The following is an 18389-nucleotide window of genomic DNA, read 5'->3' as shown; positions in this document are numbered from 1 at the left end:
CTGCCAAAAGCTCAAAACGAACTTCGTTTTGGCCTGATTTTGTTCAATATCAGTTAATTCTTCGATTTCGTTTCAAGTATACCGAGGCCTTTAGTAACTACTAGCTATTTGAAACTAAATCTATACATTATTCCGTTGCACCAGTTGTTCGTAAGGCAGGACGTAGTAGTTCGTAAGCTCTCTGTAAAGTAATGTGTAATCACAGAATATGACGTTTACCTTAAACGATCCAATAGAAGCCTTTAATTGTGCGAGTTCAACTTGTTTAAATGCTGTGAATTTCCATTTATCCTTCATTGTAACTTTTGCCTCATACAAAAAAACAGTAAAAATATGTTTCCATTAAAAACGATACTACTTAATCATAAATAACATTACTATAAAAATAAAAATAGCTTACCTATAGTAATTTGTTATGTAAATAACATTCAGAAACTGTAAATTATATGAATAAGGATCAATAAAATACCAAAATATAATATTTAAGTTCTACATAGTTACACTTTAACAAAGTGTAATGGTGCAACAACAAAAAATATTTAGTATTGCGTAAGATGTAACGGTGCCTCTTTCGTCCAATCAACCAGCATGTCAATTCAACCAATCAGTCAAACGAAAACCATTGAAGATGCACTCAGAAAGACAGTGGAAAATGTTCTGGTTGGCTTACATGAAAAAGACCTAAGTCATCAAAAGAAAAAAGACCAGAGCTGAGACCACCACATGGAACTTTTGCATCAGGTTTGTGTGATAAGGCGTGTGTGTTGGGAGGAAGCGTGTGGGTGTGCAGTCAGAGGTGCCTGTACTGTATGAAGGGCAGAGCATCAGCTGTTCTTCAACAAATTAACTGTATCCATCATGTCCTTGACTTACTGATGTTACAAGAACCCCACTGCAGAGAGAACAAGATACATTGGGTTCTCATATGACAACCCACCGCCTAACTGCTCGCAACTCTGTACAGGTTGAGTTACATTAATGCCTGCAACAATGTTTCCTCTGCATCTCTCACCTTTCCCACAATCACACAAGAAAGCAAGAACAATCACTCTGCAAAAACCCCATGAGACCAAATCAATGCATGACTCATTTTCTCACTTTTACACTTAATTTGTTTCTTTCATTGTTGTGTCTCCTTCCCACAATCTCTTTCACTGTTTATTTCAATGGAAAGAATTAAATAACACTCAACTGGAAATATAGAATTATGCCCCATTCACAAAACAAGCGACACACAACGACAAAGTGACACGATTGCATTCATTCCAATGGAGAGCTGGCGATTTCTGGCGTCACGAGTGACCATGACCGTTGGCGACTGGATGAAGACATTAGAGCTCATGTGATCGTTCTCCTCTCAGCTCCGGTAAGGACAGAAAGATGGCTGTTTTGCATTTTTGCCATAGATAAACATATGCAATGGAAAACATCAGGCTCTGTTTCGAATTCATTTTTATTTTTAATGTACGAACTAATTCAATTAATATTTACATTAGATTTAGTCTTTTGCCTCCAAAATGTTTTTATTTAGCGGCAAGAAAACGGATTCGCTGTCAGCAATGACCACCACTTACAACACTTTAGCAACCATATAGGAATATCCTGGAAACCAAGCACACCCTAAAATCATTGTGAGGAGTTTTGCACAGGCAAGTTTTCACACTGCTCAACATTTGATTTTTCTTTTTCTGACTTGATTTTACCCCACCAACCACATAGCAACATGGATCCAACACATAGAGAACCTTAGCAACAACGTAACGACATTCAAAAAAAATTTGAAAACTGGTTCACTAGAGTAGTAGTTTACTAGCAACAGTCTCCAGTTAAAAGGATTACAACTACAATTCTAGATTTCCTGAGCCTGGATCTCTTTCAACATGTTTTGAAGATTCCCAAACATCCAATCACTGACCAACCAACAAATCATCTCAACCGTAAAAAAAGACGTTTACACTTCACACTATCAGACGGCACGTTAAACAACCACGTACCCTGATAAAGCTAGAGGGGAGATTAATTATGGTTATGAATGCTTTATTGAGACGACAAAAATAAAAGCGCAAAGTGTGCATGGGTGCGTGTGAGAAAGCAAGAGTGAGAATAAAAATAGGCTTTTTTGAGATGTCTTTTTATGGGCCATGCATAAACAGCATGATCCACCACCACAATAAAGACGGCCAAGTAAAAAGGGCTCAGAAGCGACAAAGGCCATGTAACCCTGCTCCTCTCACAACACACCAACACGATGTGAAACTGCATCATGAGCTTCATCAGGGAGAGGCATGGACCCATTGTCCTCATGCTACATTGACTATCATCATCAAACGCTCAACTAGAGCACACGCAGAAACTACAGTGTGCCGTTATCGCATACACTCAACATTCGTCCATCACCATGTGGGTCAAATTACATGCAGCCGTCCAGACTGAGAGCAGCCAAGCCACAGTCCCCGATTTGGGTCATCCATGCAACAGCTGCATGACAGGCTGTGAAACGCACCCTAATTTCCATCTCAAGAGCCCCTGATTGATAAATAGGCATCATGCCTGGGATGGCAAACCCCTAAATTGGCCACCGGCCCATGATCACATCCAAAGAGGGCACATGCATTCATATCCATGCATACATGGTGCTCATTTACGGAATTCAGTGCATGCACATTTTCATCCATGCATTTGTTTGACTCGCAAATAGCACAGCCATACCGTATTTTAATGCAACCCCATTTGCTCTGCTGGAGGGCGGAGATACATTTGTCCACGTTCACGATTCATTAAACCCATCAACACATTTCCCAGCGTTACGAAGTCACCTGTGGTTTGACTGGAGGATTGTGTGGATGAGGTCTGGATCTTTGGTTTTCACAGGGGTTCGTCTATTAACCCATTCAAAATCAGTGATTAATAGTTTTTTTTTTTTTTATATTGATGTTTAAAGTGTCAGAAAGTGCACAGACTGTCAAATATAAATGCATACGGTCTTCATTCAATGTGAACACTTTCATGTCTTAATATGGATGCAATATTTAAAGGTTTGTTATTCATTATAACGAAATATGTCTCATATAAAACAGGGTCACAAATAAGCATGTCTTTGATCACACTTATTACAATTTTGATTAAGTAACTGATTGATTCTCACTGTAAAACTGATCGTTTTAAGCAGTATTGTTACATTACCGTATATTAAAATGTTTACATTTTGTATTTATTATTTTTGGGCGATACATAGATCCATATACACACACAAATGTGTGTGAATATCGTATAAACATATTTTTACTGCAAAAAAAAAGTACTTTAACTATTTGTCCAGGTAATAAAATGCATTTTTAGATTAAAAATAAATAAATAAATAGGTGATTAAATGGTTTATCATTCTTTGCAGCGCATGGACATGCATAACAACTGGCTCAACCTAACAGCTTTTTATAAATATTTATTCAAAACGGCAACTGAATTTCAGCATCACGGACTGAAAAGACAGAGACCTAAAACAAATCTACTAAGCCTGTCAGGATTGTTATTCAACCAGGTGGTGGAATTTGGTAACGTTACTAGCCAAAGCTTAAATAAACACTTCAAAGCAACGGTTTTGCTTTCCTTTTATAGCTAAACCAAAAGACAGCTTTTAAACTCGACATATAGTTTATGTTGACAAACCAACCGTCGATTAAACAACATTTAATCAGATTACTCGACCCAAACCCTCCTCAAGCCAGACAGTTTTGTTTGCTAAAAGCATAGCTTACAAACAAACACTAACGTTACATGAGTGTCGCGTGTAAGTTAACGTACCTTCCGCTTCAAAGGATCGTTACAAGAAACGCAACGCAAGACTCACCAGAGACGGTAAACGTTGTTCAGACGCGAGTCCCTGCCCTCGCCTGCTTCTCTGAGGCCGGATGCCGTCTTTTCAGTCTCCGCCAACACACACAAAAACAAACCGCCTTTTCCGACGAAAATCACGCAGCTACACCCGACCGACTTCGGTAAAACTTTCGCTGGTATCCTCAGTTGAACGGGTGGAAGGTGCTTCGCGTGCGGTTCACTATGGCGATCGTTTCCCTGGAGCGTTTGGTGACGGTGCTCGGGGCCGGGAGGGGTGCTGCTGTTACCCTGCTACTGACGCCACCGCCTTCACATCGGAGGAAGAGGAAAACCTTCTTGTGCAATTATTTGAACACCGCACTGAAACTTGCCAAACAGCGCCGCCTGCTGTCAATCGGCGCTATGACTTGAAAGCGTCTCTCTGGAGACCACAAGATCCAGGGGGCGTGCTATTATTAATCCATATTTTAACAGATTGTTCTGACAGATTTGTTTTTTTCTGGGTGGAGCCTAGTAATAAATACTATATTTATGCATTTATGTTGTTTTAACCACAGTCTACCACAGTTTTAACGTAGCAGTCTATTCAAGCCATGGAATAAAATAATACAAAAATAATTTTGAGTTTATATTTCACAATTTTTTTTTCTTGCGATTCCGAGATTATATCTCACAATTCGTTTAAAAAAATAATATTTGTTTTCTTTTTAGATTATAATCCCACACGTCTGTTTTTTTAACCCTCAGAATTGACAAACTCGCAATTGTTGACTTGAAGAAAGTTATTTTTAAAGAAAGTCCGAACTAACAGATATAAACTTGCATTTGCAGGGAAAAAAATTAGAATTGTGAGATAAAATATGTAAATGTTATGTAAAATGTTATAGGTTTAAATAATATTTCATGCATGTATTTCAACTTTAGGGCTAATACAATATGTCCCCTAAAATCTAGCATGGTGTCACATGATTTGCACATGAGGAAAGCTCGGAAATAGAGGATTTTGTTCAATGGTGTAATTCAACTTCTGACTCATACCATCTAGTTGTGAAAACTTGTCCTGGTCTCCCCAGAAGTGCTTAACAGGTTATTTCATAATCACAGTAGTTGTTATGACACTATGATTCATATGCAGTTTATAGGAAACAAACTTTCCACAAGGCCTATATCTTATATATATAATATAATATATATATATATATATATATATATATATATATATATATATATATATATATATATATATATATATATATATAATTTTTTTTTTTTTTACTGGATTTTGTACAAATATTTTGTAATAAAATGCAATTCCATTTAAAGTGATAGCAAAGACTTACATTGTTATAAGATTTCTATTTTGAATGAATCCTGTTCTTTTTAATGTTTTATTCATCAAAAAATATTGAAAAAAAATGTAAGGTTCCTAAATAAATAAATAACACAACTGTTTCCAACACTGATGATAAATGAGCATAATATGATTTCTGAAGGAGCATGTGACACTGAAGATTTTAAATAAATGCTGTTCTTTTAAACTTTTTATTCCTCAAAAAATATTGGAAAAAAATATATAGCACGTTCCAAAAAATTAATAAAATGAATAATATGTTTCCAACACAGATAATAAATCATCATGATTTCTGAAGGAGCATGTGTCACGATGATTGGAGTAATGGCTGATGAAAATTCAGCTTTGCTTTGCCACCACAGGAATAAATTATATTTTAAAGTATATCAAAATATATATTTTTTATTTTAAATTGTAATAATATTTCACAACATTGCTGTTTTATTGCTACATTTTTGTTTAAATAAATGCAGCCTTGAACAGAGGAGACTTATTGATTCCAAACTTTTGAGCTGTCTTGTATACTAAAGCAATAAGCCCCAAGAAGCTGTTTTTGTATATATATTTTGTAATATATATTGACTCATTTACATCAACTAAGCTATATAATATTATTACACGGCTCTGTGGAATACTTGATTCTGATTGGTCAGTTGCAACATTCTGAGATATGTTATCCCTCGATAACAGCTGGTAAAAGCTAATAACACATCTGGGTAACAGCAGTCGGCACTGGTTGAACTATTTTTTTTTTTGGTGGAAGCTTTGCATTTGTTTAGTAAAAATCAAAAATCAAATAACAAGAACTAATTCAGTCATGTCTTACAAAAGCTGATTACCACAGATATATTTGTGTATAAGGAACTGGTGAATGTGAGGTCACTTACACTTTCAGTTTATGCCAGAAAGGCACAAATCACGAAAAAAAAGGATGGGTTGTCTAAACACTAATTTGGGTCAAATATGGACCAACCCAACGTTTGGGTTAAAAATTAAATAAAAAAACTGAACCCAAAAAGTTTATTGTTTAATGTTTAAAGTTTAATGTGAGGGAAAACATAAATTACAGACATCACAGAAATTTAAACAAGTTAAATGAAAAAATTGTCTCAAATAAGAATGAAAAAATATTTAGTATTTAAATATGTATAGCTTTAAGATAATTGATAAATATTTACCATTCTTCATTAAAACATTAAATCTTAAAAGAAAGCAAAAAAGCTTTGTTCATCTTCGGAACACAATTTAAGATATTTTGGATGAAAATTGGGAGGCTTGTGACTGTCCCATAGACTGCCAAGTAAGTTGAATGAAAAAGCATTATGAAAAGCATCTTCAGAAAAGTCCATCTGCCAGTGGTTCAACCGTAACGTTATGAAGCAACGAGAATACTTTTTGTACACAAAGAAAACAACAATAATTACTTTATTCAACAATTCCTCTTCTCTTTGTCTTTCAAACCAAATCGTAAATACACATAAAAAAACATATCCTTGTGGCGCGGCTGATACAGAAGAGTGTATGCCACATGCGTACTACTCAGATTTACCAAATGGCACTACGCTGATTTGAAGAGACCCATTGAATAATTAAGGCAAAAGGGGTCCAACCCGGTATTAGCAAGCTGTACCTAATAAAAGTGGCCAGTGAGTGTATATTAACTCTACATAATGAAGTTTTTCCTGTTATTGTATAAAAAAAGATCTGTGAAATGTATATTTTTTTATTTAAACCTCTTGAAATAATGAAATAAATTAAAAGTATAAAATATTATTTATCACTGTAAAATATAACTGATGATCTTACTAATAAAAATAAGTGAAATTAACTTGTTTTTAATAACTTTGTGGACCTTACTAACCAAGTAATCTATTAAACTAAATGGTTTCAAGTAAGCTGTACTTAAAATAATGAGTATATTTAAAAGGGGTCATATGATGCGATTCAAATTTTTCCTTTCTTTTTGGAGTGTCAAGCTCTTGTTTATTTTATTTGACCTTTATTTAACCAGGAAAATCTCTCTTGTTGCATAAAGAAGATCTGTAAAGTTGCAATGACTAGAGTCTAAAATCCAAAGAGGTAATCTTTCTAAAAGTTAAGACCTATCCATATCCCCCAAAAATGGCTCGTTCTTACATGCCCCCACATCTCTACATGACTATGTGGGAAGATATGCATAATGCCGCCCAGATGTTCATGCAAAGAAAGAAGGCATACATTTTATTCTCATTGTAGTATTGTTGCCACCACCATCATGTCGTATGCTGTGTGTTTGACTGTGAAAGAGAAACTACCTTGTTTGGCCTTCCAAAAGAGGACAATATTTGCTTCGTTATGCCTGGAGCTGATCTGTGCTGGTCGCTAAGGAAATACATCAACTCTGCACTGTGGATCGCCAAATCGGCTTTCACCGTGGACTAAGCTAAGTCCAGCCGACACATGTGATTGCCACAAGGCCAAAGGATGCTCCTTCACCCAAGGCCGCGGTGTGTGACTCTGTGTGACGGTTGGGTTTGGGATAAACACAAGGAGAGGGTAGGATCCAATTGCAAGTATGGGTTTTATTAACAGAAGGGAAAAATACAAAATAAACAGTCATGGGAGACAAACCAAACAAAAGAGGGAACCGGATGAAATGGATAAGAACTCGGAGGAACAAGAAGGTAACGGGAAGACTCGGGAGACGAGCACAACTCACACATAGGGTAAGGACTCCATACAGATGACAGAGAAAGACAGCTATACATAGGGAGACTAATGACAGAGGATTGTCAGCACCTGTGCGATTCTAATTGGAGTGCAATTACTGTGAAGACAGAACCAGACTAGAGGAATTAAAGTGCCTATGGTGAAGTGCCTAAGGAGAAGTGAGCTCACTAGGGAACACCCAGGAAAACAGAGACTGACAGCGTGACATTACCCCCCTCCCCTACGGAGCAGCTCCCAGATGCTCCACCTGAAACCCCGGAAAACCCAACAGAAAAAGAGGTAGGAGGGAGGTGAAGAGGCGGCGGACTAGGGGGAGGGACGGAGGGTCAGAAAACAGGGACAGGAGAACCAGATAGAATGGACAGAGACAAACAACCAGGTGGAATGGAGAGACAAAAGACAAGACAACCAGGTAAAATGGAAAAAACAGAGACGGAACAACCAGATGGGATGGAAAGGCAGAGACAGGAAGGTGTAACACAAAACATGGAGTCCAGGAGGGTGGTGGACCGGCGGAGGGAAAAAGGGGAGGGACGGAGGGCCAGGTCCAAAGGAGGAAAATAGACAAACAAATGCAAACAAAAACATGGGTAGTAGAGGACATTAGGTGATGCCCACCCGGGCGGAACAGAGGGCCATCACACCCATGTGGTTAAGGCAGAAGCCCCCCCCAGGGCGGAGCGGAAGACCACCACGTCCTCACGGTCAAGGCCAGAGTCCCCCAGGGCGGAGCGGAAGACCACCACATTCTTGTGGCCGACCCCATGGGAGGACGAAGATCACCGGTGACTTGACTCAGTCCTCGAAGATCACCGGTGACTAGCCTTGTCTCTGGAGAGTTCATGGGAACCTGACTCGACTCTGAAAGGTCAATAGTGACAAGCCCTGACTCTGGAAGGCCATCGGTGACTAGCCCTGGCTCTGAAAGGTCATTGGTGACTAGCCCTGATTCAGTGACTGATTTGGTGACTAGCCTCTGCCTCGGGAACTGCAGCGGGCACCGCCTCGGCCTCCAGAATGGCAACGGACTGTGCCTCGGCATCGGGCACCGCCCTCGGGAACTGCATCGGGCACCGCCCTCGGGAACTGCATCGGGCACCGCCCTCGGGAACTGCATCGGGCACCGCCCTCGGGAACTGCATCGGGCATCGCCCTCGGGAACTGCATCGGGCACCGCCCTCGGGAACTGCATCGGGCACCGCCTCGGCCTCCAGAATGGCAACGCACTGTGCCTCGGCATCGGGCACCGCCTCGGGAACTGCATCGGGCACCGCCTCGGGAACTGCATCGGGCACCGCCTCGGCCTCCAGAATGGCAACGGACTGTGCCTCGGCATCGGGCACCGCCTCGGGAACTGCATCGGGCACCGCCTCGGCCTCCAGAATGGCAACGGACTGTGCCTCGGCATCGGGCACCGCCTCGGGAACTGCATCGGGCACCGCCTCGGGAACTGCAGCGGGCACCGCCTTGGCATCGCCTAGGCATCTCGAACAGCATCGGGCACCGCCTCGGCATCTCGAACAGCATCGGGCACCGCCTCGGCATCTCGAACAGCATCGTGCACCGCCTCGGCATCTCGAACAGCATCGTGCACCGCCTCGGCATCTCGAACAGCATCGTGCACCGCCTCGGCATCTCGAACAGCATCGGGCACCGCCTCGGGAACTGCATCGGGCACTGCCTCGGGAACTGCATCGGGCACCGCCTCGGGAACTGCATCGGCATCTCGAACAGTATCGGGCACCGCCTCGGGAAAAGCATCGGGCACCGCCTCGGGAAAAGCATCGGGAAAAGCATCGGGCACCGCCTCGGGATCTCGAACAGCATCGTGCACCACCTCGGGAAAAGCATCGGGCACCGCCTCGGGATCTCGAACAGCATCGTGCACCGCCTCGGCATCTCGAACAGCATCGTGCACCGCCTCGGCATTTCGAACAGCATCGGGCACCGCCTCGGGAACGTCCTCCTGGACGGCAGCGGCCCGCTCGGGAACGTCCTCCTGGACGGCAGCGGCCCGCTCGGGAACGTCCTCCTGGACGGCAGCGGCCCGCTCGGGAACGTCCTCCTGGACGGCAGCGGCCCGCTCGGGAACGTCCTCCTGGACGGCAGCGGCCCGCTCGGGAACGTCCTCCTGGACGGCAGCGGCCCGCTCGGGAACGTCCTCCTGGACTGCAGCGGCCCGCTCGGGAACGTTCTCCGGACCTTGAGGAATGGCAGACGCCTGTCTCCTCCTCCGTCCTTTATGATGGTGAGTCGGTGGCACCTTATCAGGAGACTCAGGCGTTGAATCGGCCATCTTGTGCTGTGGTGCTAGGCTGGCGGCCATCATGCGTTGTGGCGCTGGACTGGCGACCATCTTGTACTGTGGCGCTGGACTGGCGGCCATCTTGTACTGTGGCGCTGGACTGGCGACCATCTTGTACTGTGGCGCTGGACTGGCGGCCATCTTGTACTGTGACGCTGGACTGGCGGCCATCTTGTACTGTGACGCTGGACTGGTGGCCATCTTGTACTGTGGCAGACATACCGCTGGATCCTTGTGGGATGGAGTCCTTCTGTGACGGTTGGGTTTAGGATAAACACAAGGAGAGGGTAGGATCCAATTGCAAGTATGGGTTTTATTAACAGAAGGGAAAAATACAAAATAAACAGTCATGGGAGACAAACCAAACAAAAGAGGGAACCGGATGAAACGGATAAGAACTCAGAGGAACAAGAAGGTAACGAGAAGACTCGGGAGACGAGCACAACTCACACATAGGGAAAGGACTCCATACAGATGACAGAGAAAGACAGCTATACATAGGGAGACTAATGACAGAGGATTGTCAGCACCTGTGCGATTCTAATTGGAGTGCAATTACTGTGAAGACAGAACCAGACTAGAGGAATTAAAGTGCCTATGGTGAAGTGCCTAAGGAGAAGTGAGCTCACTAGGGAACACCCAGGAAAACAGAGACTGACTGTTTCATTGAGAAAGCGAACTACTTTTTTTGGCATTCCAAAAGAGGACACAACTAGAAATCATGTATTAAGGGGCGTAACATTTCCAAAAATCAGCTGATGATGAAAGTCAAGGCTGTTTGAGATTTCGAAAAACTCTGGTTTGGTTTGACTCTGTGGTCTTTGAAACCCAAATCAAGTATTTTTTTTATTAAATCTGAGAGGTTTCTGGTTTTGTTGACAGTCCAGGTAACCAAAACTTAAAACATATTAAAAAAAATCATGAAAGTGTATTTAAGCAAATCATATACACTCAATTAAAAACTTAAAATTATTTGAATTGAAGTTATACATTGTTGAATCTTAGTTAAAAATGTTTTTCTACTCTTAGAACAATGTTATATTGTGAAACTTTTTTAAAAAGTCACAGGGAAGTTGTGGCCTAGTGGTTAGAGAGTTTGCTTCCTAACCCTGAGGTTGTTGGTTTGAGTCTTGGTCCGGCAATACCATGACTGAGGTACCCTGGAGTGTGTTCACTGCTTTGTGTGTGTTAACTTTGGATGGGTTAAATGAAGAACACAGATTCTGAGTATGGGTCACCATACTTAGCTGTATGTCACATCACACTAAAAATGTAATTTAATAAACTTTTCCAATAAACTGATGTTGAATGTTAGTTTCAGCTCAAAGACTGTCAAACAGTCAGGATCCTTGTTAGTTTTTTTTATATAGTTGAACTTGCATTGCAGATGTTTGGTGCTTTTTGCGCATCAAAAATTATTAGTCCTTTGTAAAAAAAAAAAAAGTACAAAAAAATAATAATAATATATATTTACAATTTAGCGGTGCTTGAATGACATTGTTTTGAAACACTGTAATACCTGTAGACAATAACATTTTTTACAACCGTTCAGTTGTTGCTTTTTGTCTTATTGTTTTTAGTTTAGCTTACTTGTTAATTTTAAGGCAATCAGTTTCCTAATATTTTCCAAGTAATGTGAACATTTATAAAAAGTTAACACAACGAATTATTTTAAGTCAACAGTACTTCAGTATACTTTATTAACAAGTTTTCTGTACAAACTGTTTTATGTTATGCAAACTTAAAATTAACACACTACTTAGAAATTTTAAGGCAGTCGGTTTCCTCACTTTTTCTAAGTAAAGTCAACATTACATTTTACAGTGAGAAAGATAGATAGATAGATAGATAGATAGATAGATAGATAGATAGATAGATAGATAGATAGATAGATAGATAGATAGATAGATAGATAGATAGATAGATAGATATAGATCAATCTAGAACAGGAACTCAACAGAGATGCAATCTTGCAAGGTTTTGGAATGAGCTAAAAAGTATTTCAAAGATAGATAGATAGATAGATAGATAGATAGATAGATAGATAGATAGATAGATAGATAGATAGATAGATAGATAGATCTAGAACAGGAACTCAACAGAGATGCAATCTTGCAAGGTTTCGGAATGAGCAAAGTATTTCACAAATGGGGAATTGATGTGCAGACAGATACTAAATCCGGTGATGTTACCATCATCATCCATTGCCACAATTGTGCATTAGCTAATAAACTGCCACTATAAAAGACTGGCTCACTGAAGATAGCAGTCAGGATTTACAGATAAGAGCTGAAGACGAGTTCACTACAAGATCCAAGAAACATGAAGACCTCGACCCTCCTGTGTCTCTGCTTCTTAGGTTTCAGGTGAGTCCTGATGATCCATTTTCATGATACCACAAGTTTTTCAACATTTTACGAGTTATAAATATGTGCAAAGTTGTAATGAACCGTTGTTCTGCTTCTCTTCAGTGATGATTTGTGCATATCTGAGATATGGTTGTATTATAATTCACATGTTTTCTGTTGTAGTTCCAGTCTGGCAGTGGACGATGTGTATGAACATCTGTGGGAGAAGAATAAAGACATCGCCAATAAGACTATCAGGTTGGACTTCCTGAGACAAATGGAGAACGGCAGCCTGCAGGCAGAGCGATACGTCAACTTCACCATCCAGGACATCAGCTATCTACTGAAAGTCACCAAGATGTTGAAGAGAATGAGTGCCAAAGTAGCTCAGCCCAATGACATCAGGGACTTCATGAAAGGCAGATACTCGAGCTACAAAAGTTTTGCAAACTTAATTCTCAAACAATATTTTTTCAAGGTAAGAATAGAAAAACGAAGACTTTAAAAATTTCAAGTTGCTTCTGAAATCACTGAAAATACTTTATACTCCACAGGGTGAGCCTCCCATTGAGCAAACTCCAGCTATGAAGAAGTACCTTTCATTCTACAGAAATCTGATGGACAATGAAGAGCCGCTGTACTTTGCCGTGGGTCTTCTGCCCTGCGCTAGACTCTGGGTTTGGCTGGCTAAAAATCTCAAAACTCCTCCAACCAATGCCTACTACACTTGGAAGGTGGACAATATGGGCGGCCATCCTGAGAAACACTACAGAGCTCTGCTGAATAAGTATCTCAACACAACTGAGAAAGTGGAGAAGGCTAATGCTGTATTCCGTGCACAGATGCAAAACGAGCACGATTTCTTCTTCTCGTCTTGAATGGTTGTTAAAGAGAAGTGTTGCAAATAGTCTGCTGTCTGAGCAACTCAACATTCCCAATTATTTCAAGTATTTTTAAAATATTGTTGGATGTATTTGTTTAAATATTTTATGATTAGTATGCAATATTTAATTATTTAAAAATAATGTAATATTTTATCCAAGTCTAATTTAATGTTTTTAATCATAAACAATTGTATGTCCACAGCCCATTTAAACAGAAATATAATTCTGGTCTATTCAATGTGTGTACACCCATCAACAATAAAAATCTCTTCTATTATGTCTGATCTTGCATTCTTGCATTCCTTTTTAATTATTTAAAAAAAATATTTGATTATTTTTAAGGATACTCATTTTCAATGTAATAATTAAAAAAAAACATATAAGATTAAATAAAAATGCAACAGTAATTTAACAGCATATGATAATATATAAATAGAAAAAAAATATTAACAGTATAAACTAAGAAAAAATTCTGGGAATGATTTTTGCACCAAAAATTACATGAAATGTCCCATTAGATATTTAACAGGTATTCACTGTATATATATTAATTAAACATTTTTTTACAGTAGAAATTTTGCAGTCTTTTACAGCTGAAATTACAATCACTTTTATGGTGTATTTTATTTTTCCATATTTTCTACAAAATTCCAACCAGTGCAAGGAGCATCAGTTTTTGCAAATGCAGAACGGCAGCCTGAAGGCAGAGAGATATATCAACTTCACCATCCAAGATCTTAACTATGTACTGAAAGTGGCTGATATGTTGAAAAAAATTAGCGCAAATGTAACTCTGCCTAATAACCTCAAGGACTTCTTTAATGGTAGATACTCAAGTTACCAAAGATTTGGCAATTTTATGCTCAAACAATATTTTTTCGAGGTAAGAATAAGATCAACGAACAGTTTCAAGCTTTGGTTTCCTAATTCCTTGAAGATGGTTTATAATCTCATTTCCACAGGGTGAGCCTTCCATTGAGCAAACCCCAGCTATGAGGAAGTACCTTTCATTCTACAGAAACCTGATGGAGAATGAAGAGCCGCTGTACTTTGCCGTGGGTCTTCTGCCCTGCGCTAGACTCTGGGTTTGGCTGGCTAAAAATCTCAACACTCCTTCAACCAATGCCTACTACTCTTGGAAGGTAGAAAATATGGGCGGCCATCCTGAGAAACACTACAGAGCTCTGCTGAATAAGTTTCTCAACACAACTGAGAAAGTGGAGAAGGCTAATGCTATATTCCGTGAACAGATGCAAAACGAGCACGATTTCTTCTTCTCGTCTTGAATGGTTGTTAAATGCAAACACCGTCTGAGCAATTCAATATTTCATAAAAATAAAAGTAGTTTGCAATAAAAATCCAAATATTGCTTGATGTATTTGATGGCTTATTTTAAGATTTGGCTTACCATCATTTCAAAAGAATTTTTTATTGATCAGTTTAAATCATCAAAACCTATTTGCAACCACATTGTTTGGAATTTACAAACAATAATACATTTATTTTACATTCAGTGTTCAGCAGTTCATTATTTTGTTAAATACAAAACTCTGAAAAAAATATTCCACATTTTATGGTTGTAGGCACTGTATTTCATTTCTGTATCCTCTTTTTCATTCGTTTTACTATTTTACTATGTTTTAATACATTTAAATTTTTTTATTTTCTATCTTAAATGCTTTAACGCACATTGAATTCCCTTTGTTTATTAAATGAGCTATATAAATAAACTTGCCTTGCCTACTGTATGTGGTTGCCTTTGAAAGTTTTCATTAAATATAGTTTAAAATTATATATTTAGATTTTACAATGAACTAACTAACTGCAACAAACAAAAGATAAGAATATTAAGCATAATATCTGGATTAACTGTACATTTTTAATGTAGAATTTACAGTATATAGTCATCAAATGGTTTATTTAAATAGCATTGCTTACAGAGATTCAGATGAGTTTGTTTCTTCATAAGAGCAGATTTGGAGAAATGTTGCATCACATCACTTGCTCACCAATAGATCCTCTGCAGTGAATGGGTGCCGTCAGAATGAGAGTCCAAACAGCTGATACAAAAAATCTAAATGTTACACATCACTCCAGTCCTTCAGTTAATGTCTTGTGAAGTGAAAGGCTGCAAAAATCCATCAAGAAAAAAAATCCATCTTGTAAAATCCATCAAGACGTTTTTAACTTCAGACCACTGCATTTCTCCAAATCTGCTCCAAAGAAGACACAAACACAAGTATATCTCAGATGGACTGAGTGAGAGTTAATTTCTAGGTAATTTAACATTTTGAATGAATTACTCCTATACATTATGTATCTTACTGATGCAAGATGTTGAGTTTTAAAACAGCTGTAAAATAAAACCAAAGGCCGATTGAAAACTTGGAAAATTGATCATTTAGATGCACAAAAGTAAAAATACATAAATTTTTATTGCTTTCAACAACCAGCTTCGTAAGTGTATGACGGCACATAGTCAGAGATTACTAGATTTAAATTTGTTTGCATTTATTTCAGGCCATCTCCTGTCACTATGCAAGCTCTGACTGCTAATGTAGTGGCTCAAGTGGTAGAGCATTGCGTATGGAGTGCAAGGTTGTGGGTTCGATTCCCTGGAAAAACATCTTAGGTAAAAAAAGTTAGCCTGAATGCACTGTACATTGTTTTGGATAAAAGCATCTGCTAAATGCATAAAATTAACTTGCTGCTAAGAAGTATGGAGTTGAGGATACAATCACATTTCAGATGTGTTAACATTCAAATGGAGTGTTACTTTCATGCACACGTGTGTTGTTTCATTGCATTCGGGTTCAGCGTATAAGTGTTTGTTCTGTATGCATGACACCTGAGCTTTGCTGCTAATTATTAAACAATTGCCCTAAAAACTATAAATTAAATATGCTTTCACTGAAAGTACAAACCTTGGCCATCAGGTGGCACTGTAGGGAAGAAATCATGGCTCATGCTTTCTGAATTGCCATCTGTGCCTGGGAAAAGCAGTTCTTCTGATACCCATCTACTAATATTAATGAAAGCCAGACACTGTAACATTAGCATCAATGGACTTTGGTGAGGAATGTTCTTTAAACAATGTAAGAACACTGGGAATTCATCGTCTTGGATTGATACTTCAGGTGTTCGTGAGAGTGATTCCTGCAAGTAATTATTGAGGTTATTGCTTATGTTGAAGTACTTGGATCAGAATTCGAGTTCAGAGCGGACACTGGGAAATGTATAACTGGGTACAGCAGAGAACTTAATCAGCCTCCATTATTTGACATATCTAAGATCCAACTACATGCTAATGGAAATGATGGTTTCGAAAGAATAGGAGGCAAATGTATTTTACTATTAATTCTGCAATATTGAATAGATTTACATGTTTGATCAACATCAGATCAGGTCTAAACATGCCTTTTAAACTTAATGACACTGCAGTAATAGTAACTTTGCCTTGACAATAACAGTGCTTTTAGAGTTATAATCTAATGAATAAAATTCAAAGTTTCTATAATTTTGCTTAATGTAAATAAACACACGTATATTTTAAATAAAATTATCACTGATAAAGTTTAATATGTGAACGCCAATGTTTTACCACAAATGTAATGGGAATTTTGTGTTTAGTATGTTGTGTGATATAAAGCAAGAGTGGTTTTCCAACCTCGATTTAACAGATGTGAGCAAAATACACAATCTATTTATATATTTACCAACTAACTGCAATCCAATTCCTTGATCGTGCTGATTAAAAGCAGAATAAATGGGCATTTTAAAAGCAGCCAAGAATGCTTGTTTGTTTCTCTCTCGGCATACGCACATATAATAAATACCATATGTGCCCAGACTGCGGTCTCCATTGAAACCAAATTGCTTTTAGTAGAAAAGGTACAGTAAGTGCACTGAATAAGTGGTTATTTAGTCTATTTAAAGTGGTCCATGGTACAAACTCCCTCAGACCAATTCAAACCACACCCTATCAACAACTTCCACAGAAATAAACAGTAAGATAAAGTGGTGAGAAATTGCCCTGGGTAATTCACTAGATTGAGATTAAAGTGATAGTTCACCCAAACCATTAAATTCTGTTAACATTTATTGACCCTCTCATGTCATTCCAAACCTGTTTGAAGATGTTTAGCAGAATGTTCATGCTGCTCTGTTCCATACATTGAAAGGAAATGGGCTCTCAAGCTCCGAAAGTGACTAATAATAGTACAACAACATTGTTATGTATGATACCAAGTGGCCCAAAACAAACCACTTTTGAATATACACAAGAGCAAATGAGATCTGAGTAAGTGTTACTCCATCCTCATATAGAGGATAATAAGTATGGATCTGGAACTACATGAGGGTTAGTAAAAGGTTTTGTGAGCAATTCTTTTGAGAGGGAACCCAATTTTACACTTAATGGGTGTCATCTTGGGAAAGAGTGATTCTCCAGAATGGAGAGGCTGTTTTTAATTGAAGTACCGTTGTAAAAAAATCATCTTATGCCTGGAATAGTATTTCACATGCTGTGTGTGTGTTGTGGAGAATGGCTGGGATCATTATATTTCCTGGGGTAGCTGCCTTATGGAGATTTGGAACCAAATAAAATAACTGGATGGTATCCAGACATCCATTTACACAGCATGGAAAAATGTCTCATAAATGCACATGCACACCCTATAGCCAAACCAACCCCGAAAGGGCAAATAATATGCACGATTTCCTGAATGACACTGATATACTTTGATAAGCATTGAGAAATGGAGACAGAAGCCATTCTAAGGAGTGACATATAGCTTTTAACTTCACTCTCTCTCTCAGCATGTCTGTTTCTCATTACCTGACATTGTCTTTCTGAAAGTGACGTGACATTCAGGAGCAGTTGGGGGTTCGATGCCTTGCTCAAGGGCACCTCAGTCGTGTTTTTGCCAGCCGAGATTCAAACCCACAACCCTACAGTT

The 18389-nt window shown here is 39.1% G+C and overlaps 2 protein-coding genes across 2 annotated transcripts in view; one reads left to right on the top strand and one right to left on the bottom strand.

Annotated features, from left to right (window-relative positions):
- Nucleotides 1-4164, bottom strand: part of LOC127977392 (cyclin-dependent kinase 17) — a 45899-nt gene extending 41735 nt beyond the window's left edge. The window contains exon 1 of the mRNA XM_052582283.1: nt 3848-4164. The gene's annotated coding sequence lies outside the window, so the exon portion shown is untranslated. The remainder of the gene's footprint in view (nt 1-3847) is intronic.
- An 8244-nt stretch (nt 4165-12408) lies between these two features.
- On the top strand, nt 12409-13708 carry si:ch1073-67j19.1 (uncharacterized protein LOC100332348 homolog). Its single transcript, XM_052582267.1, has 3 exons — nt 12409-12565; nt 12731-13025; nt 13102-13708. The coding sequence occupies exons 1-3, from the start codon at nt 12522-12524 to the stop codon at nt 13423-13425; spliced, it is 663 nt and encodes a 220-aa protein (XP_052438227.1). The 5' UTR covers nt 12409-12521; the 3' UTR covers nt 13426-13708.
- Nucleotides 13709-18389: the final 4681 nt, after the last annotated feature.

This window comes from Carassius gibelio, chromosome A4 (assembly GCF_023724105.1).
Source record: "Carassius gibelio isolate Cgi1373 ecotype wild population from Czech Republic chromosome A4, carGib1.2-hapl.c, whole genome shotgun sequence".
NCBI classification, from domain to species: Eukaryota; Metazoa; Chordata; class Actinopteri; order Cypriniformes; family Cyprinidae; genus Carassius; species Carassius gibelio.
Note: the sequence above shows the minus strand (reverse complement) of the source record. Positions and strands in the feature narration are given on the sequence as shown.